The following is an 18,619-nucleotide window of genomic DNA, read 5'->3' as shown; positions in this document are numbered from 1 at the left end:
CAGGGTCGCAGGCAAGCTGGAGCCTATCCCAGCTGACTACGGGCGAAAGGCGGGGTACACCCTGGACAAGTTGCCAGGTATAATTATAAATATCAGGATTATTTTTAACTTTACCATATGTTCACTTAAACACAGTAAAATTCCTCTCTTCATTTAACCCTTCCACACACGTGAGCAATGAGCACACATACCTAGAGCAGTGAGCAGCTATGCTACAATGCCCAGGGAGCAGTTGCATGTTAGGTGCCTTGCTCAAGGGCACTTCAGCCCAAGGCCGCCCCGTGTTAACCTAACTGCATAGGGTCCCCCCCATGATTATTTTCACAAAAAGATTAAAGGCCATAACCCAAAAGAATTACCAACTGTTATTCAATTATTTGCTGATGCTTTTAACTCCAGAAGTCCATTCATTATCTGTAGCCGCTTATCCTGTACAGGGTCGCAGGCAAACTGGAGCCTGTCCCAGCTGACTATGGGTGAGAGGTGGGGTACACCCTGGACAAGTCACCAGATCATTGCAGGGCTGACACATAGAGCCAACCGTTCACACCTACAGCCAATTTAGAGCCACCAATTAGCCTAACCTGCATGCCTTTTGGACTGTGGGAGAAACCTGAGCACCCAGAGGAAACCCACGCAGACACAGGGAGAACATGCAAACACACAGAATGGGCCCCCATCAGCCGCTGAGCTCAAACCCAGAACCACCTTGCTGTGAGGCAACAGTGCCAGCCACTAACCACTGTTTGCGACAATGTTTATTGTTAAAAGCGCTGTACAAATAAACTTGATTTGATTTGATTTGATTTGATCTGCTCTCTGACCAGAAACTTGTATATAAAATGAGTTCAGAATTTACCCTGCTACTTCTATCAGCAGTCACCTCATCATTAAACACCAGTGACCTAGTTCCATTTTCAGCCATACATGCCCATGCTACAGTATAACACTGCCTCCCGTATGTTTGACAGATCATATAGTATGTTTTAGATCATAAGCTCTTCCTTTCCTGCTCCACATTCTTCTGTTCCCATCATTCTAGGAAAAGTAAATCTTAGTTTCATCTGTCCAAAGAGATGCCGAGTGATGAGTTATGGTATTGTATGAGTGAGAGTGGAGTCAAGTCAAGTTTATTTGTATAGCGCTTTTAACAATAAACATTGTCACAAAGCAGCTTTACAGAATTTGAACGACTTAAAATATGAGCTAATTTTATCCCTAATCTATCCCCAATGAGCACGCCTGTGGCAACGGTGGCAAGGAAGAACTCCCTCAGTCGACATGAGGAAGAAACCTTAAGAGGAACCAGACACAAGGGAACCCATCCTCATTTGGGCAACAACAGACAACATGACTATAGCATTAACAGTTCTAACATAAAGTCAGCTTCGTTGATGCTATAAACCCCCCACCAACGGAAACCCGAGCGCAAAACCGTTCACGACAACTGCAGTCCCAAAGTCAGCAAGTCGGCTGCAGTCCCCAGCCACAAAAGCACCACTGCAAGAGTCCAGAGCATCCTCCAGGTGCGACCCCCGACTGTCGACATGGGGCCGCCCTCCACAGGAGCAATGCGATAAGACTCCAACCAGACACAGGGCACCAGGATGGATCAGGCAGGTCTGAGGAGCAGAAGAGGTCAGCAGCTTGATCCCAGGACCGACATGTACGGTAACTGAGGGACAGATTTTTTGGGGGGGGAGAGAAGAGAGAGAAAGCATGGGTTGTTAGGTATGCCCAATGTCACCTCAATAAGTAGGAACAGTATACATATTGCACTGAGTACAAGCAGGGACTCCGGCAATTAACTATGACCGCATAACTACAGTAAAAGGGGAGAGCCAGAAGGTAACACAGGCATGAGGGAGCCCTGGGACATAAAGCAGCCAGCCACTACACCATCAACAAACTCGAGTGAGCAAGCGAGTGGGGGACTGACAGCATCCGTACAGTACATCCTAGTTTACCAAAACACTCTGTCTGAGGACCCTCCAGATCTACTCCTTTACCTCATAAACACCATTAACAAAAGGAGTAAATGAGAAGTATATTAGAGTGGTGCAAGACATGTATGAGAACAGTGAAACAGCAGTGAGGTGTGCAGTTGGAACGACTGAATGGTTCAAGGTGAAGGTGGGACTTCATCAAGGATCTGCTTTGAGTCCTTTGTTGTTTGCCATAGTGATGGATAGCTTGACGGATGAAGTGAGGCAAGAGTCACCATGCAACATGATTGTGGATGATCTTGTCATATGTGGTGAAAGTAAAAAGGAGGTGGAGCTGGGCTTGGAGAGATGGAGGTATGCATTGGAATGAAGGTGAGCAGTAGCAAAACAGAATCCATGTGCATCAATGAGAATGGGGATGAGAGTGTAGTGAAGATGCAAGGAATAGACGTAAGGAAAATTGCTGAATTCAAGTACCTGGGGTCAACTGTGCAGGAAAATGGGGGCTGTGATAGTGAGGTGAGAAAGAGAGTGCAGGCAGGGTGGAGCAGTTGGAGAAGGATTTCAGGAGTCATTTGTGATGGGAAAGTCCCAGCAAAAGTGAAAGGTAAGATGTATAAGACAGTAGTGATACCAGCTGTGATGTATGGATTGGAGACCATACCCTTAACAAAGAGACAGGTGGCGGAGTTGAGGATGTTAAGGTTTGCAATGGGAGTGACAAAGTTGGACAGAATGAGGAATGAGCACATCAGAGGGGACAGCACATGTGGAGAGCTTGGGAATTAAGCTAAGAGAGATGAGACTGAGATGGTATGGGCACATCCTGAGAAGAGATTCAGAGCATGTTGGAAGGAGAATGTTGAGGATGGAGCTGCCAGGCACACAAAAGCGAGGAAGGCCAAAGAGGAGATACATGGATGTGGTGAGAGAGGACATGAAAGTGTCGGGTGTGGTAGAGAAGGATGCGGAAGACAGCGCAATGGAGACGAAAGATCTGCTGTGGCGACCCCTAATCGGGAGCAGACAAAAGTTGTTGTTTCATCTGTCCAAAGAATCTTGTTCCAGATCTGGGCAGGGTTTTTTTTTTTAAAGATGTTTTCCAGCCAAGTCCAACTGGCCTTTCTGTTCTTGAATATTACAAGTGATTTTGCATTTTGAGCTTACCTTCATGAAGGCATCTCTTGACTGTAGACTTTGATAAACGTTGTACCTACCTCATTGAGTGTTCTTGACTTGGGTAGATATTGTTAAGAGGTTTATCCTTGCCAGGGAAAGAATTCTGCAGTTATCCACTTTTGTTGTCTGTCATGGTCTTCCAGGCCTTTTGGTGTTGTTGAGATGGCCAGTGCATTCATTTTTTTGAGAATATATCAGACTGTTGATTTGGACACTCTTAAAGTTTCTGTTTTCTCTCTGATAGGTTCCCCCCCCCCCCCCCCCCCCCAGCCTAATGATGGCCTCATTCACTTGTATTGACAAGTCTTTGGACTGCATATTTAGAGTTCCCATGAACAACTGCCAAATGCAAATTCAACACTTGGAATCAACTCCAGATATATTGGCCCAATCTTATATCCGCCCTAAACCCCCTATCTCCCTTTGGCCTTACCCCTAGTTTTGGAGTGCTCTTAAATGGGTAGTGGCCCTTCAAAACAAAGCTAAAATTGGTAGGGCTTGAAATCTTGACCTAGGAAATGGGACAACACTCATTGTGGCATCAGAAACATATACAGGTGCTGGTCATATAATTAGAATATCATGAAAAAGTTTATTTATTTCAGTAATTCCATTCAAAAAGTGAAACTTGTATATATTCATTCATTACACACAGACTGATATATTTCAAGTGTTTTATTTCTTTTAATTGTGATGATTATAACTGACAACCCCAAATTCAGTATCTCAGAAAATTAGAATATTGTGAAAAGGTTCAATATTGAAGACACCTGGTGCCACACTCTAATCAGCTAATTAACTCAAAACACCTGCAAAAGCCTTTAAATGGTCTCTCAGTCTAGTTCTGTAGGCTACACAATCATGGGGAAGACTGCTGACTTGACAGTTGTCCAAAAGACGACCATTGACACCTTGCACAAGGAGGGCAAGACACAAAAGGTCATTGCTAAAGAGGCTGGCTGTTCACAGGGCTCTGTGTCCAAGCGCATTAATAGAGAGGCGAAGGGAAGGAAAAGATGTGGTAGAAAAAAGTGTACAAGTAATAGGAATAACCGCACCCTGGAGAGGACTGTGAAACAAAACCCATTCAAAAATGTGGGGGAGATTCACAAAGAGTGGACTGCAGCTGGAGTCAGTGCTTCAAGAACCACCACGCACAGACGTATGCAAGACATGGGTTTCAGCTGTTGCATTCCTTGTGTCAAGCCACCCTTGAACAAGAGACAGCATCAGAAGTGTCGCCTGGGCTAAAGACCAAAAGGACTGGACTGCTGCTGAGTGGTCCAAAGTTATGTTCTCTGATGAAAGTAAATTTTGCATTTCCTTTGGAAATCAAGGTCCCAGAGTCTGGAGGAAGAGAGGAGAGGCACAGAACCCACGTTGCTTGAGGTCCAGTGTAAAGTTTCCACAGTCAGTGATGGTTTGGGGTGCCATGTCATCTGCTGGTGTTGGTCCACTGTGTTTTCTGCGGTCCAAGGTCAACGCAGCCATCTACCAGGAAGTTTTAGAGCACTTCATGCTTCCTGCTGCTGACCAACTTTATGGAGATGCAGATTTCGTTTTCCAACAGGACTTGGCACCTGCACACAGTGCCAAAGCTACCAGTACCTGGTTTAAGGACCATGGTATCCCTGTTCTTAATTGGCCAGCAAACTCGCCTGACCTTAACCCCATAGAAAATCTATGGGGTATTGTGAAAAGGATGCAATACGCCAGACCCAACAATGCAGAAGAGCTGAAGGCTACGATCAGAGCAACGTGGGCTCTCATAACACCTGAGCAGTGCCACAGACTGATCGACTCCATGCCACGCCGCATTGCTGCAGTAATTCAGGCAAAAGGAGCCCCAACTAAGTATTGAGTGCTGTACATGCTCATACTTTTCATGTTCATACTTTTCAGTTGGCCAACATTTCTAAAAATCCTTTTTTTGTATTGGTCTTAAGTAATATTCTAATGTTCTGAGATACTGAATTTGGGATTTTCATTAGTTGTCAGTTATAATCATCAACATTAAAAGAAATAAACATTTGAAATATACCAGTCTGTGTGTAATGAATGAATATAATATACAAGTTTCACTTTTTGAATGGAATTACTGAAATAAACTTTTTCATGATATTCTAATTATATGACCAGCACCTGTATATTACACCGGGGATGAGGCATTCCCATTCTGGAAAGAGTTTTTTATTTATTTATTTTTATTGAACAAACATTGAAGCACATAAAAGGACTTCCAGAGACTACATAAATATTATATGAAACAATATAAACACTAAACATAAATATGGGGGATTTATATAAATATACAGTAAATAAATATACAGTATAAAAATACCTTAATTTCTAAATCACTAGGCATAGATATGAACAAAAACAAAAAATAAAGGAGCAAAGACTTCAAAAATAAGGGGCATAAATCAAAACAAGAAATGAGAGATATGCCCACAAATCTTTCTTGCCATTTTACTAGACGTTTTTTTTTGTTATGGAAAAAAAAATCATTTGAAATCATTATACACACTCGTGTGTGTGTGTATATATATATATATATATATATATATATATATATATATATATATATATATATATATATATACATACTGGGTGCAATTTGCTGGGGGGGATGGTGGGGATCATCCCCCCCTCTGGTTTTTATCTCTGCTGAAAAAAAATCCTCGGGGACAACCCCGTCAATAAAACAAACAAACCAAAAAAAAAGTTGACATGACAGTCATGTTGTGACACAGTTTTCTATGGTCTATATTGCACTCACTTTCAAAATGACCCGAAGTGGCAGCTTTGATGTTCACGAACGTCCCCAGCAAATAGATACATTGTAGATAATAATATCTAGAGTGTGAACGTGGATTTAGCGCCATGAATCACATCCTTATTGATGAGCGCAACAGAATGAATGTATCCACACTGACAGCCTTCTTTTCCTCGCTGTCAATGGGTCAGACATGCGTTCCTTCCCTGCTGAGAAATTCGCAGAAATGTGGATTAAAGAAGGGCAAAACGCGGCGGATAGCGCACTGACGGGAAAGCAGAAAAGGCCACATGAACTGCGCCATCAGAGCAAACTGTTCATTTAGTATTCATGTATTTTAGTGATTTTCAAGTCACTGTCCATTTAATCCGGAGGGAGAGAAACATCACAGCAACGCGACAAGCAATGCGAACTTTGTTGTGTTAGTGTTCGTGTATTTAGTCAGAGAGATAGGAAGATGAATTTACTATTTCATTTAGTGTTTGTGGCAGCGGGGGCGTGGTCAAGCATCGGTCTGTGACAGAAGGACGGCAGGACAGAACTGATTTCACACAACTCGCTTTTATTCAGCTTTTCAGCTTCTATCTGCACACACATCAGTCGTCTAGTTGTGGAGAGAGCTCCCTCTGCTCTCGCTCTCTCCTTAAATAGGACGCGGTCACTGGGAAGACACACAAACACATTAATTAATGACAGGTGTATTCTGCCACTTACCTTCCCTGACTCCGCCCTCCTGTCACAGACCGATGCTTGACCACGCCCCCGCTGCCACAGTGTTATTCATTTGATATCATCGGATGTTATTGAGCTGTTAGCCTATTGTTATCTTAGTTTTGTGATGTTTCATGATTTAAAAAAAACATCCCCCCCCTTCTGTTTTTTTGACAAATCGCACCGTGTGTGTGTGTGTGTGTGTGTGTGTGTGTGTGTGTGTGTGTGTGTATGTATATATATATATATATATATATATATATATATATATATATATATATATACACACACTAGTGCATCTCAAAAAATTTGAATACCATGAAAAAGTTCCTTTTTTTCATAATTTAATTCAAAAAGGTAAACTTTCATATATTCTATATTCATTACATGTAAAGTGAAATATTTAAAGCCTTTTTTTGTTTTAATTTTGATGATTATGGCTTATAGCTCATGAAAATCAGAAATCCAGTATCTCAAATTATTAGAATATTCCCTAAGATCAATAAAAAAAAAGGATTTACAATACAGAAATGTCCAAGTTCTGAAAAGTATATTCATTTATACACTCAATACTTGGTTGGGGCTCCTTTACCATGAATTACTGTATCAATGCGGTGTGGCATGGAGATGATCAGTCTGTGGCACTGCTGAGGTGTTATTGAAGCCCAGGTTGCTTTGATAGTGGCCTTCAGCGTATCTGTATTTTTGGGTCGGGTGTTTCTCATCTTCCTCTTGACAATACCCCATAGATTCTCTATGGGGTTCAGGTCAGGCAAGTTTGCTGGCCAATCAAACACAGTAATATCATGGTCAGCAAACCATTTGGTAGTAGTTTTGGCACTGTGGGTAGGTGCCAAGTCCTGCTGGAAAAGGAAATCAGCATCTCCAAAAAGCTTGTCAGCAGATTGAAGCATGAAGTGCTCTAAAATCTCCTGGTAGATGGCTGTGTTGACTTTGGACTTGATAAAATACAGTGGACCAACACCAGCAGATGACATGGCACCCCAAATCATCACAGACTGTGGAAACTTCACACTGGGCTTCAAACACCTTGGATTCTGTGCCTCTCCACTCTTCCTCCAGACTCTAGAACCGTGATTTCCAAATTAAATACAAAATGTACTTTCATCTGAAAAGAGGACTTTGGACCACTGAGCAACAGTCCATTTCTTTCTCTCCTGAGCCCAGATAAGACACTTCTGACATTGTCTCTGGCTCAGGAGTAGCTTGATATTAGGAATGCGAAAGTTGTATCCCCTTTCTTGAAGATGTCTGTTCGTGATGGGTCTTGATACACTGACACCAGCCTCAGTCCACTCCTTGTGAAGCTCTCCCAAGTTCTTGAATCAACTTTTCTTGACAATCCTCTCAAGACTGCGGCCATCCCTGTTGCTTGTGCACCTTTTCCAGCCACCCTTTTCAGCAATGACCTTTTGTGGCTTACCCTCCTTGTGGAGGGCATCAGTGATCATCTTCTGGACAACAGTCAAGTCAGCAGTCTTCCCCATGATTGTGGTTGTGTGTACTGAACTAGACCAAGAGATGCACTGTGTTCATACTGTTTTACTCAAATTCAGAATGAAATATTCTAATATTTTGAGATGTTTTTTTGTACTGTCTGCTATACTGATTAAAATTAAAATAGAAAAATGCTTGAAACATTTTAGTTTGTGTAATGAGTCTATAATATATAACATTTTCACTTTTTCTTAAATAACTGATGGAAAATATTGAACTTTTTCACAATATTCTAAATTTTTGAGATGCACTAGTATGTGTGTGTGTATGTATATATATATATATATATATATATATATATATATATATACACACACACACTATATATATATATTCGCTAAGCGAATCTGCCTGCTCGCAGGTATCTCGCATGGCGACGGACCACAGGAGGCGGCGCCTGCCGACTCGATCAGCAGCGCACTTCACTCCGTCGGCCAGGCCGCAACTTTCTCCAAGATGATGTTGTAGCTCGTCGGTTAACAGTCTATGCATGTTTAGCCTCGGGCGACCAGAAGATCTGCATCCACAGGTGGGGACCCAGTCCAACAGGCGTCTTGGAATTCGGTCATCCAGCATTCTTGCGACATCGCCGAAGAAGCGAAGACGAATGATCGTTTCCATACTACGGCAGCCAGTTTTCTCCCTGATCTCACGGTTTGGAATGAAATCGAGAAGCCGAACCTTCAGCATTCTACGGAGACAGTTGTGGTGAAAAGAATCGAGGTGGCGCAGTTGGTGTTGCTTAAGTGCCCACGTAGCACAGCCATAGAGGAGGATTCTAATGACTCCACTCTCATATATTCTGGCCTTGGTGCTGATCGAGATTCCTCTGTAAAAAATTCCCAGAATGATTTGTGAACTGAGGCAGTGTAAAATGCAACATGGCTGCTGGTGCAACGAAAGAAGTGCATGTTAGCTATGTTGCATTTTAAAATCATTCTGGGAATTTTCTTCTGTTACTCCATTTGGAACCTGCATCTGAAAACACTTAGTTTCAATGGCCATCTGGAGGGCTATGTGAACATTACCCTTTGATCCATGAAAGAAACGGGAAACTCTGCACAACAGAAGAGTGCACAAAATGGAGGGGTAGGGCTGGGGTGGTGGGATTGGGCCTTTATCTCTTTTGGAGGACGGTTAGTCACCCACTGCTTCAGACTCCTCATGCTTCGTCAGCACCCTACATTAAGAACCCTTCCAGATCACGATAAATACTTCCATCCGTTATCTGTAGCTGCTTATCCTGTTCTACAGGGTCGCAGGCAAGCTGGAGCCTATCCCAGATGACTATGGGCAAGAGGCGGGGTACACCCTGGACAAGTCACCAGGTTATTGCAGGGCTGACACAGAGACAAACAACCATTCACTTTCACACCTATGGTTAATTTAGAGCCATAAATTAACCTAACTGCATGTCTTTACAATAACTACCTAGTTTCTGATAATGCTTGCTTTCCCTGGATGCACACCCCCATTCCTCAGATCTCCTGGGCCAAGAAGGAAATCACGCACTGGTTCAAACATTGTCTGACACACTGTCTTCAGGTACTTAAACTATTGGCTGCTTCCCCTTCAGTTGAAAGCCCTGAACCCTGTTCCACAGTGGAAATTCCCTCTGAATATGAGCATTTGGCAAATGGGATTGGTGAGGGTTTTGTTTTTGTTTTTTTGTTTTTTTTAAACACAAGATTCATCTGGGACTTCAGTTCAATTGCAATTCATTTCACACCTCTCCTCAAGAAAGGGTTGAAGAAACTCCAGTGGAATACAGCCGCTGAACACACATTTGCCCAGTTCAAAGAGGCATTTACTACTGCCCCATCTGGAAATATCCTGACCCCTTCAAATCATTTTATAATTCAGACGGATGCAACTGAGACAGGAGTGGTGGCAGTCCTGTCCCAGACGTTGGAAAGAAACCTAAGCTCCATCCTGTGGCATTCTTCTCCAAAAAATGTCACCTGCAAAGTGCAACTATGACATTGGTAACACGGAGGTGGTTTCTGTAAAGTTGGCCTTGTAGACTGGTAGGAGGGGCTCCTTCACCCATCTATCATTTACATAGACCACAAAAACCAGTAGTACTGTACATGAAGACTGTCAAAAGGTTGAACTCTGCCTGTCTTTTTGATCATGTTTTTGCTTTGTGTTTTTGGAACTGTCTGTTAGTTAAAATAAAGCATTTTAACCTTCACTCACAGCTGTCTCTGCTGCCTGATATAATTGACTTTACATAAGAAATGTATGGTAACATGAACTGTCTGGATTTGGGAAAAACTGTATTTGAAATGTCTTTAGTCTATGTGTATGTCAACTTTATGGCACAGCTAAACTTTGAATCCCAGTGTTAGGACCTCTTTATTGCTTAATAGTTCTTTTACAGGTGTATTAATTGTTAGATCATGCTTATGTATTCTAAACACCTCAGGTTTTTTTTTTTTTTGCATTACAGTTGTACACCTAGAGGAATTCAACCTGTGCCATTTTTGGAATTTTGTAAATAGCTTTTCAGGTATGACATTGTCTGTCTTTCTTGTCCTCTCTGCCTCTCTCTCTTCAGGCTCAGTGCAGATACCTTGGGAGCGTGCTATATCTCCAAACAAAGTGCCATACTACATCAAGTAAGTTCAGCCGGGAGCCATCTGCAGTCAACATGCAGTGGCAGCTGTGAGATCAGGTTATCAAGTAAAAAGAGAGAAAGGAGTGAGATTCATGAAAGCACAATTACTGTTCTCTGGTGAAGATTATTGTGCTTTGGTATGAATACTATTTAGACCACATTTGGCTTTTGTCAGTCTGCTGTTTCACAGCACAATTGTTTTTCTGTAGATATTAGTCAATCAAGCCTGAATGGTGACATCTCACTAGTAGCCTGTTTTAGGGGAAGACACGTGGCGCCTCTGCTCTGTTTGGGTTATTGATACCCCCCAGTGGCTGAGAAGTTTTGGGTAACTTTTGTGTCCTGTGTTCACAATTGGGATCCTTCAACACGTGTGTTTTTTTTTTTATTTACCAAACCCATCACAGTCTATATCTGTGGCAAGTAATGCCTTGCAGCTTGTGGTGGAAAATAGAGATGGAATTTATTTCTAGCTGATCAGATCTAGCTCTTCTCAGCTAACGATGCACAAGCAAAAGGCCCCACAGTGCCTGACGAACTGTCCACTCTGGGCTACCTAGTGCTTTTATTTGTCCTCATTATTAATTAATTTTCTTTATTTTAGCAGAGCTCCATATTTAAGAAAATATGGTAACCCTTTGAGTTGATTTTTCATGGACACACAGGGATCCCAGCCGTGTCCGTCCATCCGTGCCCCTCGCGATTCTGATGGGTTGTTTGATTTTGGCAGGAACTAGAAGCGCAAGCGCGCCTACATAACTTTATTTTTGTCTACAGATAATTTCATATTTATCGGGTTTTTCCACCGAGAACAACTCAAACAGCGAACAAAATAATAATCATTTTTACAAACTTTAAAAAGATGTCAGAACAAGTTAGCCAAGGAGAGAAAGATGAAGTCAAAACCGGGAAGAGAGAATTTTGACAGGAATAAAAGGAAAGAAGCCGTGAAAGAGCTAGAGAAAGGAGAAGAAATCTTTCACAAGAAAAGCAACAAGCTGAAGGAGAAAAAATGTGTAAAAAATGAATTAATAGAAATGAGTTGTAGGAATTTAATTCTAAATAGCGATGTTGATTTTGAAATCACTGCAAAATCCTTCAGGATCTGACAAGTTGACCTGAATCCAGTTAGTGGTTTCATGAATTGTGTATCTTTTGTTTTCAAAACATTTTGCTATAAATCCCTAAAGCACACTGTAATTCAGGGTTTCTCAAACTTCTTTGCTCTGGGTCCCAGTAATGTTAGGCCTTGGTGCTGCAAGGCCCTGCATAGGCCTACACCTCTGTGTGCCCCCCTGACCCCCCCCCGCCTACACACACACACACACACACACACACACACACACACACACACACACACACACACTGTGTGTGCCTACATACATAGTTTATTTTTATTTATTTATTTTTGTTCATAGTACTTGTTACAAGTAGCAGGCTTATACCAGCATAACAATATTTTGGCTAAATAAGACCTAACAGGAGTGCATTGGCAGAATTGTAGAAAATTGCCAAATGGCCAGTAACTGTCCAAAGATATGCTATTATTATTATTATTATTAGTAGTAGTAGTAGTAGTAGTAGGCCTATTATTATTATTATTATTATTATTAGTATTATTATTGCTGCTTAGGCCTAAACTATTATTAAACAAGGGCAACTAACAGACGTGCTTTGGCTTTGAGATTATTGCCAAATTACATAAATATGAACGAATGATGAATGAACCCTTTATCACTGTGCCAGTGAAATTGACCATCAACCTGTCCTTACAGAGGGGGGACAGGACAGGAGGACAGGGATAAAAGAAAAGGAAACATAGTAGTAACATGAGGAGAGAGGAGGAGAAAAAAGCAACCCCCACATTATGCTCCTGTGAGGAGTACAGTGTGGGAACATTAAAAAACCTCAGCACATAAGCACAAAAATAACACAAGTACACTTTACAACATGAAAACTCGGGACTTGAGGGGGGGGTGATCAGGGGTGGGGGGGTAAAAAAAAGGGGGGTTGGGGAGGAGGTAAAGGTAACCCAGAGCAGCAAGCAGCCATCCGCTGCTGCAGCCATAATGGCGCTGGTCACGCACCCGCCTGCTGCTGCAGCCATAATGGCGCTGGTCACGCACCCGCCTGTCACACTGGGGGTGAAGCAGCGATCGCGGGAAGAGGGGGGGAGGAAATACGAGAGAGTCTAACAACAGTGTTCTCCAGGGGAATTGTTGTCCCAGCAACGGCCTTGGCCAAGGCCAGTGCTGGCGAAGAGAGCTGAAATAGATAAGATTGGAATTTGTTTGGTCTTGGTGAGCAGACGCATTCCTTTGCACGCCTACTCCGTATGTCCACTTTGTCCATTTTGGTCTCCAAAACGATCCAATTTCCATTGCAAATCCGAAAGCTTCTCCATGATGTTATCCATGTTGCGGTTCAAGTTCTGAATAGCCACAGTCTGAGTGCTGACAGCTCTGCCCACCGCTTCAATCATGTCGGGCAACTTTATGGGGCTTTGAACAGCTATAATAATAACAGGGATGAGAATTTTCCGCCGATCGGCGGATTTCTGACTTTTTCAGACCAAAATGATCGTTTTTGAGCATGCGCGCGCAACATTTAAGGTCTGCATCACACATCTTAGAATGTGCACGCGCGAGGGAGACTGTGTGCAGTGTTGCCAGATACTGCTAACGTTTTCCATCCCAAAATATGTTCCAAACCTGCCAAAATGCACTTAAAACCGCCCAATGTGGCAACACTACCTGTGTGCTTGTTCATGTAGTGCATGCCAGACAAAGAGCATCCTGATTGGGTTACTCAGCAAAATAAGCCAATCAGCTTTCAGTGTGGGCGGGCTTTTATTTCTTTTCTCGAGGACCGGAGTTTTCAGCTGAGTCAGTGCAGCCTACAGGATCGGCATGGCAGAGAGATCGCGCGTGCGCCCCAAAAAACCAAAGTACAAAACCCACTTCAACTCAGATTACACAAAAGAATCTCCCTATCTAATAATAATAATATCCCTGTCTAATAATCTCCCTATCTAATAATAATAATCTCCCTGTCTAATAATAATCTCCCTATCTAATAATAATAATCTCCCTGTCTAATAATAATAATCTCCCTGTCTAATAATAATCTCCCTGTCTAATAATCTCCCTGTCTAATAATAATCTCCCTGTCTAATAATCTCCCTGTCTAATAATAATCTCCCTGTCTAATAATAAAGAAAATAAATAAATAAATAAATAGCCAAAAATCATTAGCCCCTGGAACCCCTGGGCCCTGCCCCCCTGGGCCATGGGCCCCACCCTGGTTTTTTTCAGACTTTTTAAATATTTTTCATTCTCATCCCTGTAATAATAATAAGTTAAATTTATGTAGCGCCTTTCAAAAAACCCAAGGACGCTTTTACAATTATAGACAAGGAAATAAATAAATAAGAAAATAAATAAAAAGTAAAAAGTCCACCAAGTAGGGGTCAGGATGTAATTCCCGTGGTGTAGCAGCCACAGTCCCACCAAAAGGCGCACGAAAACAAGTCCCACATCTCCAGTGATGCCGCCAGCAACATCACTCGAACACCACGCCGTGGATCCACAAAGCAAGCAGAGAAGCTCCACCACGCAGAGCGCTGGTGTGTCCCAAACCGCCTGCAAAGCCACCGCGACACCACCGAGCAACATCGCTCGGAACATCACGCCAAGCGTTAAAACACAGAGCGCTGGACAACCACGATGTAAAATGAGCAACGAGCTCACTGCAGTCCACAGCTGGGAGCGCAGACATCACCCACGGCGAACCAAGGCCTGGAGGGAACCGACGCCCAAAACTGGGTTCAGAGCTACACCACAACCGGTGGACAAAACACACAGAAAACAAACACACAGAAAAAAAATAGAAAAAGAAATAAAAAAAAGCTTTCTGATTTCTGAAATATACTGATATGCAGGCCCAATAATTTGACATTATTATTATTATTATTATTATTATTATTATTATTATTAACCTATTATTACCATTTGCATAAGAACCATTAAACCAAGATTTTTTTTTTTTAAACTACACCTTTGAACTTGAAGCACTGCCAAACAGTGCCTCAATAACATGCACACACTTATAAAAAGGTCTACCAGAAACATGGGACCTCAAACCGAGAAACCTAAAGACCCATTGTAGTCCTAATGCTGACTGATTACAGTCCCAGTATGAAGAAGGGAGAACTGAACATAGGCTACGTGCTGACTTTTAACCTCAAATGACAGGCCCAGTTCCATCGCATGGTCCACCCCTTGTCATGGTGTGATGGCTTGAGTACCTCAATGATCCGGAGAGCTATGCCAGCGGGAGTGTATGCTCCTGGTAGGGCCACCCATGCTGGACAGGTCAAAGGATAGAGGTTAGACAAATGTGGACCACCTCACCCAGAGGCTAATTGGGTTTGCGTAGGGTTAACACCTCTACCTGTAAAAAGACCAAGTTACAGAAGCATCGACGACAACAAACCTAATCACTCACCTGGGAGAGGAAGGGTCTCCATCTGGGAGACACATGACGCAATGCAGTGAAAGCCGAAAGGAAGCTGTGAGGCCGACTCCCCTTCTGACATCCAGGACACCAACAAGAATAGCTACATGGAACATCAGGACAATGTATGAAGTGGGAAGAACCATCCAAGTAGCGAGAGAGATGAAGAACTATAGGATTGGAGTTCTCGGATTGAGCGAGACAAGGTGGCTACAGACAGGACAGCTAAGACTGTCATCAGGAGAGCAGCTGTTGTACTCGGGACACACAGAGGATGGAGCCCCCCACACTGAGGGCGTGGCCCTGATGTTGGCACCAGAGGCACAGTGAGCACTCATTGGCTGGGAACCTGTCAACTCCCGCATCATCACAGCCAAGTTTACCACCAAGAAGAAGGACATCAGGCTGAATATCATCCAGTGCTATGCTCCCACCAACGATGCAGAAGAAGAAAGGAAGAAGGAATTCTACCAGCAACTGCAGGCAGTGATAGACAGAGGAGGAGCCAAGGACATGACCATACTGATGGGAGACTTCAACACCAAGATTGGGTCAGATAACACTGGCTACGAGGACATCATGGGGAAACAGGGACTGGGACAGATGAACAAAAATGGTGAGCGCTTTGCGGACCTGTGCGCACTGAACCAACTGGTGATTGGAGGAAGTATCTTTCCACACAAGCGCATCCACAAAGCCACATGGAGATCTCCAGACCAAAGAATGGAGAACCAGATCGATCATATTTGCATCAGCCGGAAGTTCAGGAGGTCATGGCGGGATGTGAGGGTGCTGAGAGGAGCTGACGTGTCATCAGATCACCACCTGGTTGTGACAGCAGTGAGACTCCAGCTCAAGAAATACACCAATGCCAACAATAACACACGGACAAGATACAACGTGGGTCTGCTCAGGAACAAAGACACACAAACAGCATTCCAGATCAGCCTTTCCAACAGGTTCCAGCTACTACAGGGGCTGATAGATGACAGTGAGACAGACCTTGAGACACAGTGGGAGGAGAGCAAGAAACTCTGGTGGGATACGTGTGAAGAAGTCTTGGGTAAGAAGAAGGCCCAGCACAAGGAATGGGTCTCCACTGATACCATCCAGAGGTTGGAGACAAGGAAAGAGAGGAAAACTGCACTGAACACAAGCCGGACAAGAGCAGCTAAATCAAAAGCACAGGCAGAATACACAGCAGCAGACAGAGAAGTAAAGAGGAGCATCAGGAAAGACAAAAGGGACTTCATCGATAACCTGGCAAGCCAAGCGGAGGAAGCAGCCAGACAGGGTAACCTTAAAGACTTGTACCTGACCACCAAGAAGCTGGCAGGCAAGTTCCAGCAGACGGACAAGCCAGTGAAGGACAAAGACGGAAAACCACTGACGACTGTAGATGAACAGATGAAGCGATGGGCAGAACACTTCAGAGAGCTGCTGAACCGCCCTGCCCCTGAATTATTACCCGACATCCCACCTCCGGAGAGAGAATTACCAATCAGCTGCGATCAGCCCACAAAAGCAGAGATCAAGAAAGCCATCATGACACTGAGGAACGGGAAAGCGGCCGGGCCGGACGGGATACCAGCAGAGGCCATAAAGGCAGACATTGAAACCACGACCAGTGTGCTGCACAGCCTCTTCAGCAAGATCTGGGAGAAAGAGGAAGTGCCAGCTCAGTGGAAAGAAGGGATCATGATCAAGCTGCCCAAAAAAGGAGACCTCAGGGACTGCAACAACTATCGAGGGATCATGCTCCTGTCAGTGCCAGGCAAAGTGCTCAACAGAATCCTATTGGAGAGGATGAGGGAGGCAGTTGACCCCAAGCTCCGAGATCAGCAGGCAGGCTTCCGCAGAAACAGGTCATGCGCAGATCAGATCGCCAGCCTACGCATCATAGTGGAGCAGTCGCTTGAGTGGAACTCCACCCTTTACATCAATTTCATAGACTATGAGAAGGCTTTTGACAGCGTAGACAGGGAGACAGTGTGGAAGCTGCTATGGCACTACGGAGTCCCTGACAAGATCATCTCCCTCATCCAGTGCTCGTACGAAGACATGAGCTGCAGGATCGCCCATGCCGGCCAGCTGTCCGAAAGCTTCGAGGTGAAGACCGGAGTCCGGCAGGGGTGTCTGCTGTCACCATTCCTCTTCCTCCTGGTTATCAATTGGATCATGAAGACCACCACAATAGGCAGGAACAACGGTATACAGTGGACACCCTGGACGCAGCTAGATGACTTCGCCGACGACCTGGCGCTCCTGGCACACAACCACAGCCAGATGCAGGACAAGACCACCCAACTGGAGACCGTATCGGCTGGGACAGGGCTCAAGATCAGCAGAAAGAAAACGGAGCTGATGAAGATCAACTCCACTGCCTGCACACCAATTACAGTCGGGGGAGAGTCCATCAGGGAGGTGGATTTCTTCTTCTACCTTGGAAGTGCCATTGACCGACAGGGGGGCACGGACAGAGATGTCACAGCCAGGATCGGCAAGGCAAGGGCAGTCTTTGTCATGCTCAAAAACATCTGGGCCTCCAAAAAGATCAGCACACGAACCAAACTGCGTATATTCAATTCCAACGTGAAGTCAGTCCTGCTGTATGGATGCGAAACATGGAGGAAGACAAAGACAATGCTGCGGAAGATCCAGACATTTATCAACGCATGTCTGAGGCGCATCTACAACATCAGATGGCCGGAGATGATCCCAAATGAAGAGCTGTGGGAACGAGCAGGACAAGAACCTGTGGCCAAGCAAATTCTGAAGAGGAAGTGGCGCTGGATAGGACACACCCTCCGTAAGCCGGCATCCAGCATCACACGCCAAGTCCTGGCCTGGAACCCGCAGGGGAAGAGGAAGAGAGGCCGGCCTCGCAACAGCTGGAGGAGAGACACTGAGGCTGAGCTGAAGCAAAAAGGCACCACCTGGACAGGAGCAGCAAGGACAGCCCAGAATAGAGTGTGCTGGCAAAGAGTCGTAGATGGCCTATGCTCCACCGGGAGCGAAGGGCCTAAGTAAGTAAGTAAGACAGGCCCAGTCACCTACAGAGATTTGGTAAAAGAAAAGTCAGCATTCTAATGCGAAGGATGTGCCTGCTTTCTCGCCACTAATAGGTCGAAACGAGGAAGACAGGGTGACAACACTGCAAAAAATTGAAAATTGAATTTGAGGAGAAAATTACTTAATACTAATGAAATTATCTTGCTGCATGGACAGATATTTTTACTTAAGACTTCTTAGAATAAGTTGGTTGCAATCTAGAACTAGGTTTAATAATCTCAGAATTGGTGTCTTGTATTCTTCTAATAGGAAATGCTAGATCGTTTCAACTATTTTCAAGAT

At 44.0% G+C, this 18,619-nt stretch overlaps 1 protein-coding gene across 1 annotated transcript in view; it reads left to right on the top strand.

Moving 5' to 3' along the window:
- The window catches only part of drp2 (dystrophin related protein 2), a 353,984-nt gene that overhangs the window by 156,396 nt on the left and 178,969 nt on the right, over window positions 1-18,619 (top strand). The window contains exon 7 of the mRNA XM_060926712.1: window positions 10,691-10,751. Within this exon, the coding sequence (XP_060782695.1) occupies window positions 10,691-10,751 (61 nt within the window). The remainder of the gene's footprint in view (window positions 1-10,690; window positions 10,752-18,619) is intronic.

This window comes from Neoarius graeffei, chromosome 8 (assembly GCF_027579695.1).
Source record: "Neoarius graeffei isolate fNeoGra1 chromosome 8, fNeoGra1.pri, whole genome shotgun sequence".
NCBI classification, from domain to species: Eukaryota; Metazoa; Chordata; class Actinopteri; order Siluriformes; family Ariidae; genus Neoarius; species Neoarius graeffei.
This window is presented reverse-complemented; position numbering and strand designations above follow the sequence as displayed.